The following is a 20,227-nucleotide window of genomic DNA, read 5'->3' as shown; positions in this document are numbered from 1 at the left end:
GCTGCAATTGGAGACGCAGCTCCTCCTGGAATCGCCAGACTCCCGCTGTCAATCTCCGCACTCGCAGCGGATTGGCCGAGGATGTGGTGGGCGGGCTTCGCTGTGTTTGTTGTTGTTGTTGTCGTTGAGCAGAAAAAGTGGAGCAGTCCGACATCTTTGAAACAAGCAGAGAATCTCGTCGTTATGTGTGAACTCTGAGTTTGCTCGTCCAGGATTTGTTTTTTTGAGACAGTCAACAACTCGAGGGATCAGTGGTCTACATCTGCGTTTGTCCTGTTTTAGGCGGAATCCATTTCTTAGCTTTTGTTTAAAGGTATGTGGGCAGTTACGTCGCATTAGCAGCAGCCGTTTAGCCAAGACGAGCAGTCTTTTAGCCGATTGCGCATATATTTCTCGAAACCAGCGCCTGGTGTGTTGTGTTCCGTGTGCGTGGACGAAGTAGGTGCACGTGTTCGTGTAGTTGTTGTGTTTGATTTCCGACAATTCACCGATTTAAAGCAGGTTCGCTGACCTCAGGGCTGCTGCAGTTGAACGGTGACGTGGCCTCACTTGACGATGACCCTAATCATAACAACCCCGTGTCATCGTGACCACAGCAGCCCGATTTAAACACGGTCTCCGCCGCCAGGGCCTGATCATGAAGGGATGTTGTGTGGATGTTTTGTTGTTGTTGTTGTTGTATCGTTGGCTTCATTGTTAGATGTTGTTTACTCCCATCAGAGCGAGTAGTAAACAGTGTCACACTGTTGAACAGGGTGATTCTGGGCTTCTTCTGATATGAGAGGATTTGTAACTGGGCCAGTTTTGCTCGTGAGGATCACGTGTTTGACAGCATGCCATGGAAATAATGGTGTTTTACATATAATGATGTTCATGTAAATACATTTCTCTATATATTTACAACATACATTTTCCAGAGAGTAATTAATTGCGAAGATAAACAGATTGAAATGCCTGATTTGGGGCTAATCCAATTTAGGACTGCTTCCAATCTTTATTTTTTTGTTGATTGACGTTAATCAAATGTTCCCTTTCATCTATTCTTCTATGAATATATCAAAGGTCCAGTGTGTAGGATTATTGAATCTTTGTTGTTTTAGGGTGAGCCTTTTATGTCAACATCGTGAGTGGATCCTCCCACAGAGTCTCTGCCATGTTGAGCTGCCAATGTTTCTACAGTAGTCAGGAATAGACAAACCAAACACTGGCTTAAGAAAGGGGCTTTTGTGTTTTTCTATATCTTGAAGTCCACCACAGATTCTCCAATAGACTTTGGAAAGGGGGGGTGGAGGTGAGGGGTATTTGTTTGGTTGCAATATGTAACTCGAAAGTCACTCAATCCTACACACTGAAACAATCCTTTAAACCATTTTAAAAGAAACAGTATTTGGAAAAACTGTAGATTATTCATTGCATTGTTGCCAAAATCCTGCATGTCCACTTGAGCTTTAAAGAACAAATTTTGATTTGTAACCCTGCGACAGTGACTGAATAAATCCAGACATATCGGAGCAGCTACTCAATGCAACAATAATGCAAAATCATCTAATATTACTCAGCCTCTACTCTTGAAAACACTTCAAACACTTGATTAAAAGGCAACTGCATCTCATTTAGTCCCAGACTGATGTGCTCTGTCAGTATCACTTGTTGACTGAATTCAGTGCTCGGGGAAGTCCGCCTCTTTCTCCTTTGTCTGCTTGGTAAATCATTCTATTGTGTGGAGCTTGATGTTTTCTTGTGTTGTCCTGTTTCCAGATGGGTAGTCAGTACCAGCGCACAGTACCACTAGAGGTGAGGAGAGCAGAGGGAGAGAGAGTTCGGGCCAAACACCCTGACAAGATCCCAGTGAGTGTGACCACTGCCTTATTTTGTATTAGGATATATTTACTGTTAGCAACCTTCAATCAATTAAACTGGGGTAGAACATTATGTTTGCTGAATTTGATTTAATGCCAGTTATTTTTATTCATTTGGAATTTATTGACTGTTTATATTTTTGCACATGAACATATATTGTCACTCTGTTAATGATGATTATTTATTCTTGGGTTATTTTCTTACCAGATCATTGTGGAGCGGGCCTCGAGGTCACGAGCCCCTGAACTGGACAAGAAGAAATACCTAGTGCCCTCAGATCTAACAGGTGAAATACAGATACACATGCAAAACTTTAAAAACCCTGTAAATTAACATTTATCAGCTAGCCACATGCTACAGACTTCCACATCACAAGAAAAACTTGCCCTGCCAGAATATCCAGTTTAAAAAGGACCTGTTCAAGATTCAAACAGCTCAATCCTCAGTTTTACACATCGGCCAGTAGTGACAAACACATGATCAGTGTTGATATGGATCCCTTAAACATTATACAGTGTAAGAACACACACACACACACACACACACACACACACACACACACACACACACACACACACACACACACACACACACACACACACACACACACACACACACACACACACACACACACACACACACAGGGAGTAACGAAGAGCTCTCAAATGATTGTGCATACTTGTTTAGACTTGTGATATGCTACCTTTACCTGGCAGAGTTGGCATTGCACAACATTTTCCTTCTCTTATTTTGAAGGAGATGTCGACTTTGCATGTTTCTCCTGTTGACAGTAGCATTTAATCTCATTATATTATAGGTACATTACCGCCACCTTCTGGTGGTAGTAACACATGATAGATCATCTATGAGATAGATGATATTCGCATAAACACAACACATATTTGTTTTCTTTCTGCTCTTTCCTGTAATGTATCTACTGACTCTCTCTCTCTCGCTCTCTCGCTCTCGCTCTCGCTCTCTCTCTTTCTTTCTCTCTCTCTCTTTCTTTCTTTCTTTCTTTCTTTCTTTCTTTCTTTCTTTCTTTCTTTCTTTCCTTCTTTCTTTCCTTCCTTTTTTAGTGGGCCAGTTGTGCTTCCTCATCCGCCAGCGCGTGTCTTTGAGACCGGAGGAAGCGCTCTTCTTCTTCGTCAACAACTCCCTTCCCCCATCCAGTTCCCCTCTCTCTGCCGTATATGAGGTAACTGAAGATCCCTCCCAACAGACACACATTACCAGCAGGTGTACAAACATATATACGGACATTTGCGTATCAGTGTCCCGCCCTTAAGTGAAACATGAGTTTATATCTACACCAGTGAGACCTTTTCACCCTTTACTCTGAACGCAGCATACCAAGAACTAGATAAAATCTGTTTAGGCAGCAGTGTTACTTCACCTTTTTCAGAAAAAGCCATGACCATCGGTTTCAATCTGAAAGTGCTTTATAAACCAGCAGTTTGCATGTATGATGAACATGTTGAAGGATATCAAGTTATTAAGCCAACATGTATTTAGAGTAGTTTTTAAATTAAATTAATTATATTTTGCTTGTGGTCACATAATTTGCAATTAGTATTATAACTATTTTTGCGGGGTGGGCGTTCATGAATGGTAAACAATGTGCTGGTACAGATTCACACTTACCAGCGGTGGATGGTGTGGGGGGGCTGCCCACCTTTGATTAGAGGGTGTCTACTTTTTCAAATATAAATGTCATGATGAAGAAGGGTCCCAAATGGTTGACTCTATGTCAGGATTGACCCTGCAAGGTCCAAGACTGTCTTTTTGTAAATGCATTTGTAAATATATATGATATAAAAACCAGCATTGATGTGTTTCATCAAAGACCAGGCATATATTTTAGTTTACTGCTTTAAAACCACATTTAACTGTGCAGTATCTCATGCTCTAAATGTTAAATCATGCCTCATGTTCTGCTCTGTTGTTGCAGGAGCACCATGAAGAGGACCTGTTTCTCTACATGACCTACAGTAATGAGAGCGTGTATGGTGCCTGAGAGAGGACAAAAGACTGGAGAAAGAGACAGAGAGCCAATGAGAAGATGTGACCGTCTGAGGAATAAACTTAAGGCCATTTGTATTGTTTCCCTCTCACTATTACTCTATGATATTTAGTTCTGATAAGTAACGACAGTACATGGTGGAAGAAAGACATTTTCCTGGGGGACATTAGCCTTTATCAGTATTTTGGGGTTGAGCATCATGTGTTTTATTAAACTTCATGTTATGTTGATAGCTGACGTGGTGAAAGAAGAAGAAAGGAAGTTTGAAAAAGAAAGACAAAAACATATAAAAGGAAGTTTATTAAAATTATGTTGAGAGCTCTCGTTATCTTTCTCAGTCACCTGTATTTAATGCAAATAGTATTTTTTGTTTCTTTTGTAAATTAATGTTGAACTTTTGTGAAAAATAAAGAGGAAAATACAAAAACTCTTTTTTTCTATCATTGTGCTTAGACTTTTATCAGCTTATCTTGTGGCTTTAGATGTTACATTGAAAAATCTGAAATTAAAATTGAAATCAAAACCTTTTTGTTGGTGCACAGAATATTTTGATTGGGGTAATTAATGCAATGAACGATTCAAACATTACACACGATCATACTTAAAATGCAGGGTAAGCAAACTAACTACTGTACAAACGTGCAAAGTCACAAAAACACGTGTTTTTGAGGAAGGACAAAGATCTGAGAAATACTTTATAGGGAAGTGTTCTGTATTCACCGACTAGTTTATCGTCAACTACTCTCGCTGGACACTTCTTGGAACATCGGTGGCAATTTTTTTCTATTATCACACCAAGGGGTGTGATATTTTGACAACTCATCTGCATTCTTGTCTGCCTGACAGAAAAGTTACATAAACTAATTGACGACCCACATCTGAAAGACTTTCCAGGCAAACCGAAAGTTAGAGGAAGAGAAGAGGAGAGCCATGGAGTTGGAGGAGATCCCCTTGGAGAAGAAGAAAAACGGAGATGGTGAAAGAGCAAGTGAAATGGTGTTGGAGGTCAAAACTGAAGGTATAAAGAAATGTATTAATTGAGCTAACACTCGATAATAAGGATAGAATATTTGTTTAAATTGGACAATGCAAATTCATTAACATGTGCAGTTAAGTCTAACATGTAAAAGTGCCAGATTGCACTGAGCAGGCTAGTTTTAAATTGGCAAGTTGATGGTAAAAAACAGACAAATAACATAAGGACACATGTATAAAAAATATCCCAGACTTACCTACACAGCTAGATGGCATTAAATAATGAATACATCAATTTCACAACTGTAAGACATGAAAACACGGACAAAGATAAATTGTGTATGTAGAAATGAAAATGATGCATCGGTGTGTTTTATATATGTAAGCGTATTGCATTCACTTGATTTTGTTTTATTCATTTTCTTTTTTCAATTTTAATACTTTTATCAAGTACATTATCCTGGTGAAAAATTAAACATCAAATGTGTTGTTTTTAAATTGTTTTGTTATTTAAAAATTGTGCAACACAAACTTCATATAGCTTAGGGACTGTACGAAAATTATTTGTTTGGATCGACTTGATTTATTAGTCTAATTAAGATTGTTGAAAATTTTTGGAACCGAATCTTAGTTTTATGAATTGTAAACAGATCAAGATTGACAACATCCACTCTCTGTGAAGGTGCGGCCACATACAGAGGACACACATTAATAATTTTTTATGAAAACTTATCTCGGAATTTCCAAGATAATTATCTCAGAAAAACCGAGCTTTCTTTTTTTCAGGTGAATGCAATACGCTTCTGTAGTTTTATACAAATATTTCTATATTACAAATTGTGTTGCATTCAATTGAGAAAAGATGTTTAAGATGTTTTTCTGAATTAACAAGATAATTAAGTCGTTAATTCAGAAAAACATCTTAAAATCCTACCTCATTGTTGCTGCTTATCAGCCCAACCCTGACCAGCAACCCTCTACCAGTGCGTTATGGTTACAAGTACGGTGTTAACTGAGTTAGGACACTTAATGACACGCGTATCTCCAAATGTCTCAAACCCAAACCAAAGTAAAACCGGATTAATGTAAACAGCTGGGACATGTTTGCTTCCATGAAAGTGAGAGCCTCTTTATGGTATTATACACTAGACTATTTGGTTAATTCAGAAAAACAGAGCAGGATTTATTTAATTTTTTATGAAAATAATCTCATTAATTCTGGGAAACAACCCTGTTTTTCAGAAATAAAGAGATAATTTTCCTTCAAAAAAAATTGGATCTCTTTTCTGAATAAACAAGACAATTATCTTTAAAAAAATCGTCTCTGTTATTTTATTTTCAAGTGAATGCAATACGCTTCCGTAGAATGTACTGATGTTATTACACAATTGATTTTGTTGTATTTCAGTTGAAATGGGAACTAACATTCAGAGGCCAACTCGAGTTGTTTGACAAGTCATGTTGAAATTTCTGTGTGTATTTTTGTCTGTTTGAAGAGGAAGCACAACCAGACCATTACGCTAAATTGCAAACTCCAGCTGAGGACGTCTACGCAGAAGCTTTTTTTGGCGACAAAAAAGCCAAAGCAGGTACACTATTATATAACGTGTGTGTGTCGTCTGTTTGTTTTATTTATTATTTATTTTTGACCCTTTTAGATCCTTCATATAAACCAACTTCATCATTATAACCTACATTTTAATTTGAAGTTTAAAAAAGAGCTTTGCAATAACTTGACCACAAACTTGAATAATTGTGCATGTTCCACCATTTTAGTCTCCATGCTGCAATCTATAGGAAATGAGAAAAAAAAATTAATAACATAAATCTAATCATCTGTAACATGTCGACTAAAGACATAATGTCTCGTATTGTTTGACTCTTAGGATACAGACGTTTTGAATGTACTAAATATTTACAAATATATTATTATATTTATGCAGTGCATGCACAATATATCCTAGTAATGTGTCTTGTAGTATATTCAAAAATTTCGAAATATTAATTTGCCTATGTAAAACATGTACTTGAAGAATATTACAGATGCTGAATATGAATAATTGCCGGTTTATCTTTAATATCCATTCCTCAGTGACTATTAACTATATAAGCACAATTTATTATCCAGATGTAAACAGGCAAATACAAAACCACAACTATATAATTGAAGAATTAGTTTTGTGCAGAGTTTATACAGTTAAAAATAATTGTCAAAACTGCCTTTTTCCAGGCGAAACCTTCTGACGCGTCACATGTGGAGACGCTCGGGTGTAAATAATACAATTAATGAAAAAATAATTATAGACATAAATAATTGATGATGGTTGAACACAATGTAACTGATCTGGTTTTGGGTGTGCCGCCTCATTTTCACACTGTCATGCTGCACTGGGACACTCGAATAGTGCAGAGTCATCTGCAATGTTTATATTTTTAACTTCTGCTTTTATTACAGTGACAGATCATAATATGTGTTTACATTATACTGTAAGTGCAGCTTTGTGAAAGTAATACAAATATCTATACTTATATAGAATGATTTGTTACTAAATACAGACATGGTTTATCCTGCATTTGATGAACTTGATGAGCTTGTTGCCTCCGACAGGTTCACATCATTATCGAGTTATTCAAAAAACTGTTTTGGACAACAATATAATAGTCATATATATGTAAAAATACAAATACAATCAAAACTACAGTAATACAAGTTATTAACTGTAACTTAAATTTAATCATGGCCCTTATGGAAATTCTGTTCTTATTGTCTGTCGTATGAAAATATGGACAGAGACACATAGTATATGAAGAACTGAAAAAATATCCACTGGTGTGTTTGATAAATTGTTTATAGGAAATATTTTCAGAGATTCTAAAAATATTCCAACATTGTATAGAATATATTTATAATAATACACAACTTGATTTAGGGTTAGGGTTAGCAGGGCCTTGTTTGACTTCCTGCACTTTAATCACGTGTCTCCAGACAAACGTCTCAAATCAGCACCAAAGACGAGCCTATGTTCTGCCTCTGAGCTGAAACACGTGCGGATCTGAAATGACCTTAAGAAGGAATCTGTTGTTTTGGAGAACCGTGTCTGCAGACGGACACTATCTGCCTGTGCCTCTTTATCTCTCACTCATGCTCATTCTCAAACAAAGAGAGATTCAGTAGAAGTTCTGTTGAGTTGAAGGACAAGCTGAGCACTGTTCCACATGTTTAATTCAGAGGCATCAAAGGCGGGTATATGTTGCTATGGTGACAAGACCTTGGAGGGGAGGGGGGTGTGCTTAAACTGCACTGCTGCAGGCAGACGTCAGTTCACAGGACAGGAAGCAGGACGGAGTAAACAAGCCTCCTCACAAATCCCTGGACTATTTTCTTCATGTATATTAAATTCTGCCGCAATTATGGAGGGGATAAAAAAGACGAAGCCAAGGAAAACTTGTCATCCCAGTTATCGGTTGAACTGGAGGGGGAGAGAGGTAGGCCGCAGCTGCTGGTGTGTGTTGTGGTTACTGAAATATCTCCTCTAACATCATTCATGTCTTCTCACACAGGCAAACAGACTGAGGGAAATGCACGTCTGTATCGTGCAGGCTGTTTATTCCTCACACTGATCTGCCTCGTCCTGCTGCTGGTCGTCATCATCCTCAGTGTGAAACGTGAGTAGCCTGGGATCTGAATTCAGTGTTTTTCAAAACAAACCTCTTTTGTCTAGACGCAGATTCTGAAAGGACTGCAGCTATAACTTACAGTTTAGATTGAAAAGAATATGGACAATAGTTTATCTGACGGGGTCATGTTGCTTTTATTATGTTTTTGTTTTGTCTCATGGACAATACAAGGATATGATCTGTGGCTGATTGAATAGCTGCAGCCTGAAGACTTTATTCTTTCCCTCACAACTCCTCCCACTCTGCTCTGATTTCTAGTCCAAACTGGATCCCCAGATTGCCCAGGGAGTTGGGAAACAGGAGCAGGCACATGGACCACTGGAACCAACTTCCCCAACACTCAGCGCCAGCGTGAGTGCAATGCCAGGAAGAAAAGAAACATGTAGATCAATGAAAACCAAAAGATGAGGGTTTTTGCTTGTAGATAGTTCTGCTTTTGCGTTGCAGAGGAAGCTTGTTCATGTGCTTGGTCTTTAGAGAACCTGGGAAATTTCATTTCATTTATAACTAAATTCAGCTGAGTAAGATCAGTTTGTTAAAAAATACACGTATATACACGAAATATAAGGAAGAAATGCAAATAAGAGCAAAAAAAGGAAAAACAAAGGTCTTTAAGTCTGCTGTGGATTTTGGTGTTTAAGGATATTTCAAAGGGAATTCAGGTCACATTTTCAGAGTGAACGTTGGATTTTCTTGTTGTATCAACATCTTCTGAAAGTTGTCTGTCTCTTCTTGCAGAGACCGTCTGCAACCACTGTGGTAACGGATGGCTGCCGTTTGAAAAGTCGTGTTTTCACCTGTCCACCATCAGGATGAACTGGTCCATGAGCAAGAGAAACTGCACCGCCAGAGGAGGACATTTGGCCATCATCTCCAGCCTGAGTGTTCAGGTGGAACAGAAATCGACTCATTGTCCTGCTCGCTTCATTCCCTGGTGATGACTTGGTAATAATGTAATATTGTATTTGTGTAACTGTGTACCTCCTCCGTAGACTTTTCTGACTGGGGCGACGAATGAAGTATTCTGGATTGGGCTGAGACATGATGGAAATCAATGGAAATGGGTCGACAACAGTGCACTGAGAACCAGGTGACTCTTTTTTCCTCTTCAGCCGTCTCGCTCTGTTCTCTTTTTTCTTTCTCAAGTTTCAGGCCCATAAAGTTTGAATCAGATTGTAGGAGATTATTTATAAAGCTTGGAAATGAGAGAGAAATGGTGGCAATGTTTGTATCGTGCAAATGCTCCTAATGTGTTTAACATACACAGTCAGTGGCCAAATTATTAGGTACACCTATACAGTCTAATGAAATCCAGCAACGTTTTTGTTGACATTGTCTGAAATGTGTAAATTACACTAATTGTATTGCTGAGGTCATAGTGAAAGGTGTTGTTGTACTGGACTACCTGAGGAAGTAGGAACGGGTCATCAACTAACCACAATGTAAGCGGTTCGATCCCCGTCTCCCCCATTTCGCATGCCGATGTCCTTGGGCAAGATAATGAACCCCAAATTGCGCCTGACCACTGTTTGTAAGTGTGTGATAGCTTTAGCATAGGTGAATGTGACTTCTGGTGTATTTAAAAAATGTATATTACTTGCAGCTAAGGCATATAATTTAATTGAAATTATTTCAACACTATTAACAAAACTGAATGTTATTTTTATGACATGGCTGTTGTATTGGAGTGCACAAGTGTACCTAATAATGTGGCCAGAGTGAATATATAAAAAAACAAAAGCAACTAAGGATTCGTTCTCTCTCCACTTTACTAAAAATGAATAACCACGATGTCCAATAATATGATGTAATTGTGAATATTCTTTTTTCACTGCAGTTATTGGGAAGTTAATGCGGCCGAGGCGGAATGTGGTCTCCTGAGAGGTGCAGGCCCACCCCAGAAGAACTGGATGAAGGGGAACTGCGCCCACTTATCCTACTTCATCTGTGAAAAGCTGCCCTGACAGCGTCGTCTTTTCAACAGAGAAATGAGCAAACGCATTCTCCGTCTGCAAGCATCGACTCCTCAGTAACACGTCGCATCGTTTCTCTTTCCACTTTTCAATCAGTAGAATCCGGCAAAGAAAATTACAAAGCTCCTTCGGCAATAGCTGTTTTGTATTTAACACCTGTGGATTTGTTAGTTATATTTTCTTGCAGCATCGCGTAGTATCATTTGAACCTGAATGTGGACTTTGTTTCAACAAGGTTTTATTTTCATATAAAATAGTCATGCATCTACCTAACAAGTACAATGTCTATATTTCACTTTGTTTGACCTTCTTATATACAGTATTACTGCTACATATGTTTCATCTTGCTATAAAAATAACACAACTCTTTTCTATAGCATAATACTGCAGGAATAATTGCACTGTTGTCTACATAGAGAAACTGAGATTGTTCTCCTCCCAAGTTAGTTCAGTGAAATTCATCAGCACCACAGAGCTGTGAGATAATAGAAGGCCTCGGATGACACAGTCGCCCTCTAAACGTGTTTAATGTCCTGGTCCTCCGGGTCCTCCGGCTCCATCTCCAAACCCAAAGCGCTGTGGCGAATCATCTGCCAGCCAGTCAGTGTCTTCCTGTTGCCAAAGCCACCTCTGTTTTTAGGCCTGAGCGTCGGGGTTCCTGAGCTCGAGCCCTTTATCGTGTCCATCTTGTCCCATCCCTCCTTTTCCTCCTCTTTGGAGAAGGCTTTGATGTAACGACGCATCTTCTGCAACATGGAGTCGTTTCTGTCCTCAACCCTGCAAAGAGTAAAGCAGGAGTAACAGACGTATCAAGATAAACCCCTTTACACTGAAATCTATTATTTACAAATATCTGATCTATTTGGAGATGAGAACCCTCTGCTGTCCTCTTTAAGAATTCTTTATTTGTACGTTTTGTTTATCCACAATATGTTAAGTTCAACCTTTCGGTAAAAATGCTTGTTCTCGAACAGAGAAGCACACATTCATCCTCTGACCACAAACTCTGTGGCCTCTAATGCCTCCACTTTAAGTCCACATCATATCTGCAGCTTCAGGTCATGTTGTGCTGTGAGTAAGAACTAAAGTGAGTCAGCACAACTCCCACTTTCTTCTGTTATTATCATTTGTATTTGAGAAGTACACGCCTGCTTTCCTGCAAATATGACAAGATACGACCCCAAAAGACTGGAAACAGCTTGCCTCATCGATTTTAATGAGTTATTTGATGCAATAAAAACAGAGTGAAACGCCATGATTGACAGCTGCATCGCCGAGACCTCACTACTGCGGCTCCACCCCCTGATCTCTACAACGCAGACTCTGGCTCGATTGCACAAGATGGCATCGTTCGTATCCCTGGGTATTTTGGCTTCACTTTTGGATACAGGGAGAAAGTGGAGACGCGTCATCCATCTTTATATCATCTTAACCTATATCTATATATCATCTTATCAGCAAAGAGTGAATTAACATATTTCCCCCAAATGTTATGTTATGTATGTGTAGGACGTGTAAGACTTACAGCTCTCAGAGAGTAAGAGTTGTGCTTACACTCATGACGGCACAACATGACGTGTGGCTGCAGTGCATTGAAGGCCACTTAGGTCGTGGTCAGTGGACACACTTGCGTCTCCCTGTGTGATTATTTTGAGTGAAAATAGAAAACCTAAAAATAAAAACCCTCACCCCACTGCACTTCACATGATATCACCTTTGTTATTTGTGTTTCTGCCGATGTGGAGTTTTTGTGTGTGGATTTTCTTTTTCACTCACCTGAGATACCAGCGCTCCTTCAGGCCGTAGTCGAGCCCACACACCCCGAGCCGAGGCCACAGCCAGCGTGGCAGCCTCCTCTCCAGCATCAAAGTTGTGGCCACTACCTGCACATCACATCACATCTCTTATATATGACACAGAAATGCACGAGGTGTTTTCTGCACATTCACGCCCCTGCGTTTAAATCTGGGCAGTGCATGTGTGCGTGTGTGTGTTACCTGTGTCCTCCAGAGCTCGTCTCTCTCCTGCGCCACCCTCCAGTGCGTGTCGCTCATCATGGCTATCAGTAGATTCAGCAGCAGGATGTAGGAGACCACAGAGAAGGCGCAGTGTATCACATGGACGATGGGGGGTGTGGTGATGGTGTGCTCCACGGGCAGATCTATGAGGCCTACGCTGAGCTCAAACTGGGAGAAGAGAGTGATGGGGAAGGAGCGATATGCAGGGATGGAATCAGGCTCCTGGGTCATATACACCATCCACAGGGCTGAGGAGGAAAAAGATACAAATCTGAATGCTGAACATCAACTATTCATATCTTGGAAACTTCGTGAGAATTAAAGGTTTGTTTGTTCTTGTCACCCAGAATATACTCACAGGTGGAAAAACCAATGAGCACAATGACAGTCAGCCACATAAACTTTGTCAGGTCTCCAAATATGATCTAAGAGGAAATGAGACACAGGGGGTTCAGACTGAAAATGCAAATGACTGAAATAGCTGCTGTTTCCATGTTTCTTCGTGAGATCCTGTCTCCTACCTTCTGTATCATGATGACATAAGGGCCGAGCATTTCAAAACCCCGGGCGAAGAACATGACGTTGCACCAGCCCAGAACCAAACACACGGCCATCACCACGGCCTCTCCCTGCACCTCACAGGCTCTGAACACGCAGAGCAGCACCACCAAGCAGGCGTAGCTGATACTGGCAAAAGCAACACCGAGAGCAGAGAATTAATAATAATAGCGTTTCAGAGCAGTATATGCTTTATCTTGCTGTTTATATCGGGTCTGAACGTACAGGATGACATGGAAGGGGCCTCCAAGTGCTGTTTGGCCAAAGTAGCGCTTTGCTCCCACTCTCAGTATATCAGGGATCTGTTGGCGAGGATACAGTAGGATGTGTGTTATACACTGTAAGATACAATATGCATGAAGATAAAGTATGTTTTGCAAATCTATCGTAAATTCACCTCCAGCAGCAGGATGGCAAAAGCTCCCAGGACGCTGATGATTTCTCCTGCCAGCCGCAGGTTGTCTTCATGTGTCACATAACTCTCCTGAGACATGGGAAGAGGAAATTCAGTTTGCATTAATATAAAAGCACATTGGTTTTTGACTCTGTGTTATATGCAGGTGCACAGTACAACCACCAGGCTACAGCTACGTTATTATCTCTTTTTGTATAGTACAGTGTTTTTGTGATTGGATTGTGATAAATTCTAAATATCTTCTTTTTCATAGTAATATAATATTTCTTTAAAATGAATACAATTTACTTATGTTAGGACAAATATAAAGAACTTTTAAGAAAGCAAACGTTTAAATCCAACCTTGTAAAAATAATCTGTTAAACTTAAAAGTCCTGTGACACTATAAGAGTTTTATCATCAAAACCTGAATTCGTCAAATATAATATCTTAAATGATAAATATATACACTAGAGTTACAACCTCTATAAATATATAAGAGGTTGCTAAATTTGAATGATTAATATCAAAATATAAAATCTGAATCTCTGAAATAAATAGTATGTACAGGCGTGAAATAAACCATTAAACGTAAGTAAAGGGCAGAACCCTAAAGAATCACTGTGTAAGTACAGTGTGGAATGTGATTATATTATGCATGGTCCTCTGTATGTAGTGTAACATATTAAATTTTAAAGTGGTCACATCTCATTTACTCCAACGCACATTGAGTGGTTTCTGGATGCGGATGGTTTTGTCCATGTCTGACTTTGTGTAGTTCTCCGGAGCGTCCTTCAGGGGGCGAGTCACACAGCACAGTGTGAAAATCACGATGTACAGCAGATACAGAAACATCAGCAGCCTGACACAAGAGAGGAGGAGAAAACGCTGTAAACAACAACAACAACAACAACTAAACGAGACTGTACATGTGTGGGCCTGCAGCTCTTGACCTTACCTGAAGTAATGTTTTCCATAAAGGTTCCACTTCAGACTGACCAGCTGCCTCACGGGCGTCACCTCCAGGATCCTCCTCGCCTGGAAAACAGAAATCACTCATCATCAGACCAAATTCATTTCATACAACATAACCTGTGATTTCCTACTAAATGCTGTATATCCGGTGAGATTGTAACTTGCCTCTCGCTCATGGCCGCCAACAATAAGCTCCATCACTGACATGTTGTCGGCCCACGAGTCGATCTCTGTCAGGTCGTACAGGTTCGAGGTCAAAGGGCCCAGACTCCACTGGACCACACGTCTCTTATTCACCAGGTGCTGAAATGCCTGAGAGAGACAGAGGGAATCACAGCAGTGAGGACGGGATGATAATCTGCTCCATCTCTCCATGTCAGAGTTTCCCAGGTTCCCACTCACCACGACGTTTCCCTCTTTGGCCGCCAGTTTGAAAGGTGTAAGGCCTCGGTAGTTTGGCACCATGTCGAGTGGCACTGACTGGTCCAGCTCTGCGTCGTGCGCCATAATCAGGTCAATGGCCTGGCACGCGATTATCTTGTTGGGCTGCAGAACCAAAATGTGAAGTACTGTGTTGCCTATAGGGAGGAAGACATGCAGGGAAAACAAGGGAGAGCAGACGGGAGGTACACGAAGAGACAACAGAAAGACATGAATAATTAAAACAACAGAGAGACACACAGATATGAAATAATACAGTGTCTACAAGAGGGAACATCTTGTACCTCTGTAGTCCTGGACCCTGGTGCTGGCCCCCGCATCGATCACCATGGAGATAATGTCCTCGTTTCCAGCACACACAGCAAAAGACAGGATGTGTTCACCTGTTGTACATTTAAAAAAAAACACCAGCACACAAGCAAACATTACATTTTGATTTGAAAGCAGAAGAACTTACTGATTTACACATTGATTGGGAGCCTTTGGCTTCATTGTCTTGCTGAAGTTAACCACTACATGTGGACACCTGGGGATCCAGCTCGGACTGAGCCACTCCGCCACAAACAGTTTAGTCTCACTCACGCCAACTTACCGTAGTATATGAGTCCTCCTATCCTCTTCCTGAAGTACAAGCCGGTGACTCGGGGGTTGACCACATCACCACCTCGACTAATGAGATGATAGACCAGATTGGTGTTCTGATTCACCACGGCGATGTGGAGCGGAGTGACGCCTGAGACCGAGCAGAGACAGACAGTCAGTCCACTGTGAGGGAACTGTTTTTTAACATTTTCACCTGCTGCGTCAGTGATGTTTAAATAAATGTGTGTTCCACCATTTTTACTCAGCTGTATCCAGGGGTATAGAAGTAAAATATATTAGTTGGGTATAAGTAGCACTGTCCCAGCATAATGAAATAATACATATATTTAAATAATAATACAAAAAAGATACATAATAAACCATTTTAAATAAATACAAATTAGAGGAGAACTTACACAAAGCACTTAATGTATCAAAAGTCATCAAGATCATCATTATTGATGGATAAATATTCAATCTAATACATAAATATTCAGAAGGAGATGATTTTGTGTTAATTACTTCATATATTGCTGGTTAGTTTAATCTGTTATAGTATCATACTACATGAGATGACCATATACTGCATTTTGTGGTTTTCTTGTGCAAAATCTAATATAGTACAATGTTTATACCTGAAATGAGTGGAAGTACGATGTAGCATAAAATGGAAAATATTTAAGTAAATCAAAAATACTTTTTTTACTTTCCATCACTGGCTGTAACCTAACCTTTCCCCACATTATAATAAATGTATCTTGCATTTTTTTATATTGTCAATTTTACAGGTATATAAATAAAACAATTAATGCTCTTAATTTTTCAAAAAGATAATGTAATTCAGAAAAAACTAAATGTGCAGTACGTCCATATTTGAATTCAATAAGAGCTAAAGATGAATAAAACTATAGTACAAAAAGACTGTGGGTTAAACTGCTCTCGGTGCAGTTTGTCCCTTTCTATTCTTATTTATTTCATTATTTGCAGATATAAGGAAACAACCTCACAGCTACATGATCACGTGTTTGTGCTGGTGTTTGTGTGTTTGTATGAAGTATCAACCTTGGAAGAGCTCAGAGGTCATGGGCTCGTTGATGAGTTCCGGAGCTCCGTCCATCAGAGCCACGGCAGCCTCCAGGCTGTCATTCATCACGGCGACATGAAGCGCCGTCTCCCCGAGAGCACCTGAAAGAGACGATCACAGCTTCGTCATGCACAACTGACCCCGTGCTGCACTGAAACACCAACACGACGATGTGACACTTCACCGTTCAGCCTCACCTCTCTCAAAGATGTTGGTGGACGCAAAGCTCAGCAGCTTCTTGATGCATCCCACGCTGTTCTTCTTAGACGCATAGAAGAGAGGAATGTCATTTATGCTGAGGGAAGAAAGACAAGACAAATTAAAATTGTGTTTAAACAGGTTTTTACAATTGAATACCATTCATTATCTGATTCTGTATCTGTTTTGAATTTCCTTACTACTTGGTGTAGAACAGAAACGTCTCATCCAACATCTCGTTCCATCCTTTCTTGTTCTGAAGGCGAAACCTCATCTGGCTCCACCAATGGTTGAGCTCGCTCGGAGCCGATCGGGCCAGAGACGGAGACATTGACCCCTGATGTTTGACTTCAGGAAGAAAATTGAAGTTGTGAAAAGAACAAGGAACAAAAAAAACCCAATTAATTCTTATTATTAGCAGGTAGGACTAACTTTATCATTTTGGTCTTGAAAAAAACATTTTGGTTTGTATTTTATTCATTTGTATTGTTAGAATACAATTAAACAAATGAACGAAGAAGGAAAAAAGTTTCTTAAACTTACCCTCAAACAGTAAAAGTGCTGCTCCTCAACCTCTGGTGACACTCGGACATAACACGGACAAAATCCAGAAGCAACACCTACGAAATGTCCATGAGGAGAAGTGAAATCCCAGCGGCCTGACTTTTATATATAACCCAGCCACGAGGGAGGAGACCTGTGGAGGGATTGAGAATGAATGGGTGGAGAGGGAGTAGAGTGAACAGCAGACAGGTCAGAGAGCGAGAGTGAGGTGGTAATGAGCAGGTAGACTTTCACCGCGGATCAGGAATCCCACAGGGAAAGTTGTGCTCAAGGGTTCGACTCACTGGGAAGTCCTTTATCATGCTGATGCAAAGTTGTTGCCTCGATTCAATCACCTGAAAAGAAAAGCGGCAATGGTCCGATCCCCTAATTCCAGTGTATCTCTCTTATCACCAGGCCTATCTGCATTCCTCCAACCTGCTCCCACCAAAACCTGCATGGCCACTATGTAATTTCTGCCACATCATGACAGTCAACACATAGCCGTCCTTGTTTCTGGTCCACCATTTCAGGAAACCTGTTTGGAAATTGCAAGCCTGTACGTCTTGGTTTGTAATGACCCTCCATGATGGAATCTGGTTGTGAATAGTTCTCCAAGTGAATCTGGGATTATTTGTCGGAGTAAATTTGGAGATGATGCGGGATTTTCCAACATGTTGCATCTTGTGCACACACTGGTCAAAAAAACTAGATTCATTCACAATGATTTAACTTGTTGAGCACCATTGATGTGTCAACAGGAGCCCTCGCAAACATGGTAATTGCCACATTACAAAGACCATAATGATCATTCTGAGGCCGGCGACATCACGTCCCAGGAGGGCACGTCACTTTCCTCCGAAGACAAGAAACAAAGAAAACGGGGCATATTCCTACGGGAAATTGCAATTCTTCATGTACGTGTTTGACACAGAATCACAGATTTATTTTGCGCGCAGATAAATCATTTGTAAACTGCTGAATCAGTCGCCATTTCAATGATTTCTGCTCCTCCTGGTTGTAGCGTACAGGTATTTTGCATCACCATTAATAGGTCATGACTAACGGGCCGGTCAGCCACAGGATAAACAGGGTTTAGGGAGACTCTATAGGAGGAGCTGGTAATGGTTGTAGCTGTGGCCGTCATTTAGTATTGTGGAGATAATAGCTGTTTACCAGACGGACTGCACCATCTTTAAGTAGTGTCATAAAAACCAGTGGTTTCCAGTCTGTTAATGTCTTTATAAAGGAACAATAACAGCATAAAAACAAGATATTGTGGTTTGTGTGTCCAGTGTTTCTGCACCTGCGTTTCTTTCACAACATCATCTTAATATACGTTGGGACACAACAGCAAACACTTATTAGAGACGTCCCCTCATACATGGACGACAGTTAGACAGACGCTCAATGATCATCATTAAAACAAAAGGTTGAGTCGATTAGGCTGCAGTAATACAGCCTAACCTCAGAGAGCTGTCATTTAAAATAACAAGTTTTCACTACTTCATCTTTAAACCTTAATTACTCCTAATGTTTTAACTCAAATTCTCTTTAAAGTGACATTAAATAGGAAGTTATATCTTATATCAACTCTGACAAACAAAATCAAATGGAAAACTCCTCCTCTGTAGTTCTCATATTTCACTTTCATCTTAAGTAAATCTACGTCACCGCTGTGTTTGAGAAGCCTGTACTTTACGTGTGTTTTTCCATTTTCTGATGCTTTAACCTTTATTCTTTACACTCCACTGCTTTTCAAAACATTGCATTGTTTACTGCTCTGTTTATCTGACATATCATCATATCTTAAAACTGATCCATTGCTCAGTTGATGAAAGTCTCCCTCTTGTGGAATCATTTTTGTCGAGAACTGAGTCAATGTTTTATTCTCACAAATACTGCTAATATAAGTGTATCTGTGATGGTAATCCTATAACTGGATTGACATGATGTGTACTTTTGTTACCTCAAGTATTTTGTGCTGATATAACATCTGGATTTTAACTCGTACTGGACTATTTATACATAAGCTTTGTACTTCAGTAAATGTACTTAATTACTTCTGACACCTCTTCCAATTCCAAAATACTGAACATGACATTTTAAAGTGTAATCTGCACAAATCTGTATCAAGAGAACGATTTGTCATTATGAACACATCCTTATTTTAGTGTTGTTTTATTTCAAACATTATACTGTTTGAATTATTCTATTACCTTTTTTGAACCTTTTTATTCTATATGTATTTTATGATGCTCTTATGCCTCATTTAGCTGCCGTGCATCTTGCATCTTGTACCTGTCTGTGTTTGCTTTATGATTTTGCACAATCTGTTCCAAATGAATTGCCGTCAGTGGGTTGTTTGAATTAAATTGATCTGAATTGTAAGCAGCATTTCATTATTGCTGGCTGAGCTCTTCTTTGCTTCTGATACAGCTGAGTAGCTGAATTGTTTTATTATCTCATGATGTGTTTTGCATATAAAATCAAAATCTGCAAAACTGAACATAAGTTTATACTTGAATAAATGTACCCGGTTCATTTGCACCTTTCTTTGTTCTCTAAAATTCACCTGCAGAGACACGGGGCCGATGTCTGCAGGGAAACACAGCACAGTGAGATCAGCATAAGCGTGAGGGTTTGTGCATGTTCTCAGCACAGATCTGCTCTGATAGCAGCGGGACATGAGGGACACCAGTCTCTGTTGTTGGACAGATGCTGATCCCAGCAGATGTCAGACTCTGATTTGACTGAAAGCTGCTGATCTGTGGAAAAGGAGCAACCAGGAGTTCGCTCTCAAACACTGTGAAGGTGATATTATGTCATCAAGGTGAACACGCCGTCATTACTTTTGTAGCTGCATTGAAATGTATGTATAAGTTCATGTATTTATCATGTATGATACTTCTTCATACAGAGATT

At 39.8% G+C, this 20,227-nt stretch overlaps 3 protein-coding genes across 4 annotated transcripts; 2 read left to right on the top strand and 1 right to left on the bottom strand.

Annotated features, from left to right (window-relative positions):
- The first annotated feature begins 96 nt into the window (after positions 1-96).
- Positions 97-4,310, top strand: zgc:92606 (uncharacterized protein LOC100000242 homolog). Its single transcript, XM_035162780.2, has 5 exons — positions 97-313; positions 1,759-1,848; positions 2,068-2,146; positions 2,940-3,058; positions 3,812-4,310. The coding sequence occupies exons 2-5, from the start codon at positions 1,759-1,761 to the stop codon at positions 3,875-3,877; spliced, it is 354 nt and encodes a 117-aa protein (XP_035018671.1). The 5' UTR covers positions 97-313; the 3' UTR covers positions 3,878-4,310.
- Positions 4,311-4,586: 276 nt separating this feature from the next.
- Positions 4,587-10,788, top strand: si:dkey-26c10.5 (uncharacterized protein LOC563797 homolog). 2 transcript variants are annotated; one of them, XM_035162749.2, is made up of 7 exons: positions 4,587-4,901; positions 6,355-6,447; positions 8,420-8,524; positions 8,795-8,887; positions 9,275-9,426; positions 9,529-9,626; positions 10,374-10,788. In XM_035162749.2, the coding sequence occupies exons 1-7, from the start codon at positions 4,814-4,816 to the stop codon at positions 10,498-10,500; spliced, it is 756 nt and encodes a 251-aa protein (XP_035018640.1). In that variant the 5' UTR covers positions 4,587-4,813; the 3' UTR covers positions 10,501-10,788. The 2 variants fall into 2 exon arrangements, with proteins under 2 accessions (XP_035018640.1, XP_035018641.1); XM_035162750.2 differs by lacking the exons at positions 4,587-4,901; positions 6,355-6,447 and adding an exon at positions 8,154-8,344.
- Positions 10,730-17,605, bottom strand: trpv6 (transient receptor potential cation channel, subfamily V, member 6). The gene is made up of 17 exons (XM_035162627.2): positions 17,303-17,605; positions 16,960-17,107; positions 16,759-16,856; positions 16,540-16,662; positions 15,488-15,628; positions 15,180-15,278; positions 14,857-15,032; positions 14,620-14,766; positions 14,438-14,517; positions 14,206-14,341; positions 13,483-13,569; positions 13,311-13,387; positions 13,049-13,214; positions 12,886-12,952; positions 12,507-12,775; positions 12,286-12,392; positions 10,730-11,286 (listed from the first exon to the last, which is right to left on the bottom strand). The coding sequence occupies exons 2-17, from the start codon at positions 17,088-17,090 to the stop codon at positions 11,025-11,027; spliced, it is 2,166 nt and encodes a 721-aa protein (XP_035018518.1). The 5' UTR covers positions 17,091-17,107; positions 17,303-17,605; the 3' UTR covers positions 10,730-11,024.
- Positions 17,606-20,227: the final 2,622 nt, after the last annotated feature.

This window comes from Hippoglossus stenolepis, chromosome 8 (genome assembly GCF_022539355.2).
Source record: "Hippoglossus stenolepis isolate QCI-W04-F060 chromosome 8, HSTE1.2, whole genome shotgun sequence".
In the NCBI taxonomy this organism is placed as follows: domain Eukaryota; kingdom Metazoa; phylum Chordata; class Actinopteri; order Pleuronectiformes; family Pleuronectidae; genus Hippoglossus; species Hippoglossus stenolepis.
This window is presented reverse-complemented; position numbering and strand designations above follow the sequence as displayed.

Bases quoted from the DNA above. Each gene is read 5' to 3' on its own strand.
- zgc:92606 (XM_035162780.2), top strand. From the start codon at position 1,759: ATGGGTAGTCAGTACCAGCGCACAGTACCACTAGAGGTGAGGAGAGCA. The intron at 2,147-2,939 runs GTGAAATACAGA...TTCCTTTTTTAG, and splicing joins AGTGCCCTCAGATCTAACAG to TGGGCCAGTTGTGCTTCCTC. The intron at 3,059-3,811 runs GTAACTGAAGAT...CTGTTGTTGCAG, and splicing joins CTCTCTCTGCCGTATATGAG to GAGCACCATGAAGAGGACCT.
- si:dkey-26c10.5 (XM_035162749.2), top strand. From the start codon at position 4,814: ATGGAGTTGGAGGAGATCCCCTTGGAGAAGAAGAAAAACGGAGATGGT. The intron at 9,427-9,528 runs GTGGAACAGAAA...CCTCCTCCGTAG, and splicing joins TCTCCAGCCTGAGTGTTCAG to ACTTTTCTGACTGGGGCGAC. The intron at 9,627-10,373 runs GTGACTCTTTTT...TTTTCACTGCAG, and splicing joins AACAGTGCACTGAGAACCAG to TTATTGGGAAGTTAATGCGG.
- trpv6 (XM_035162627.2), bottom strand. From the start codon at position 17,090: ATGTCTCCGTCTCTGGCCCGATCGGCTCCGAGCGAGCTCAACCATTGG. The intron at 14,767-14,856 runs GTGAGTGGGAAC...TGTCTCTCTCAG, and splicing joins CCAAAGAGGGAAACGTCGTG to GCATTTCAGCACCTGGTGAA. The intron at 12,953-13,048 runs GTAGGAGACAGG...ATTTCCTCTTAG, and splicing joins ATGTCATCATGATACAGAAG to ATCATATTTGGAGACCTGAC.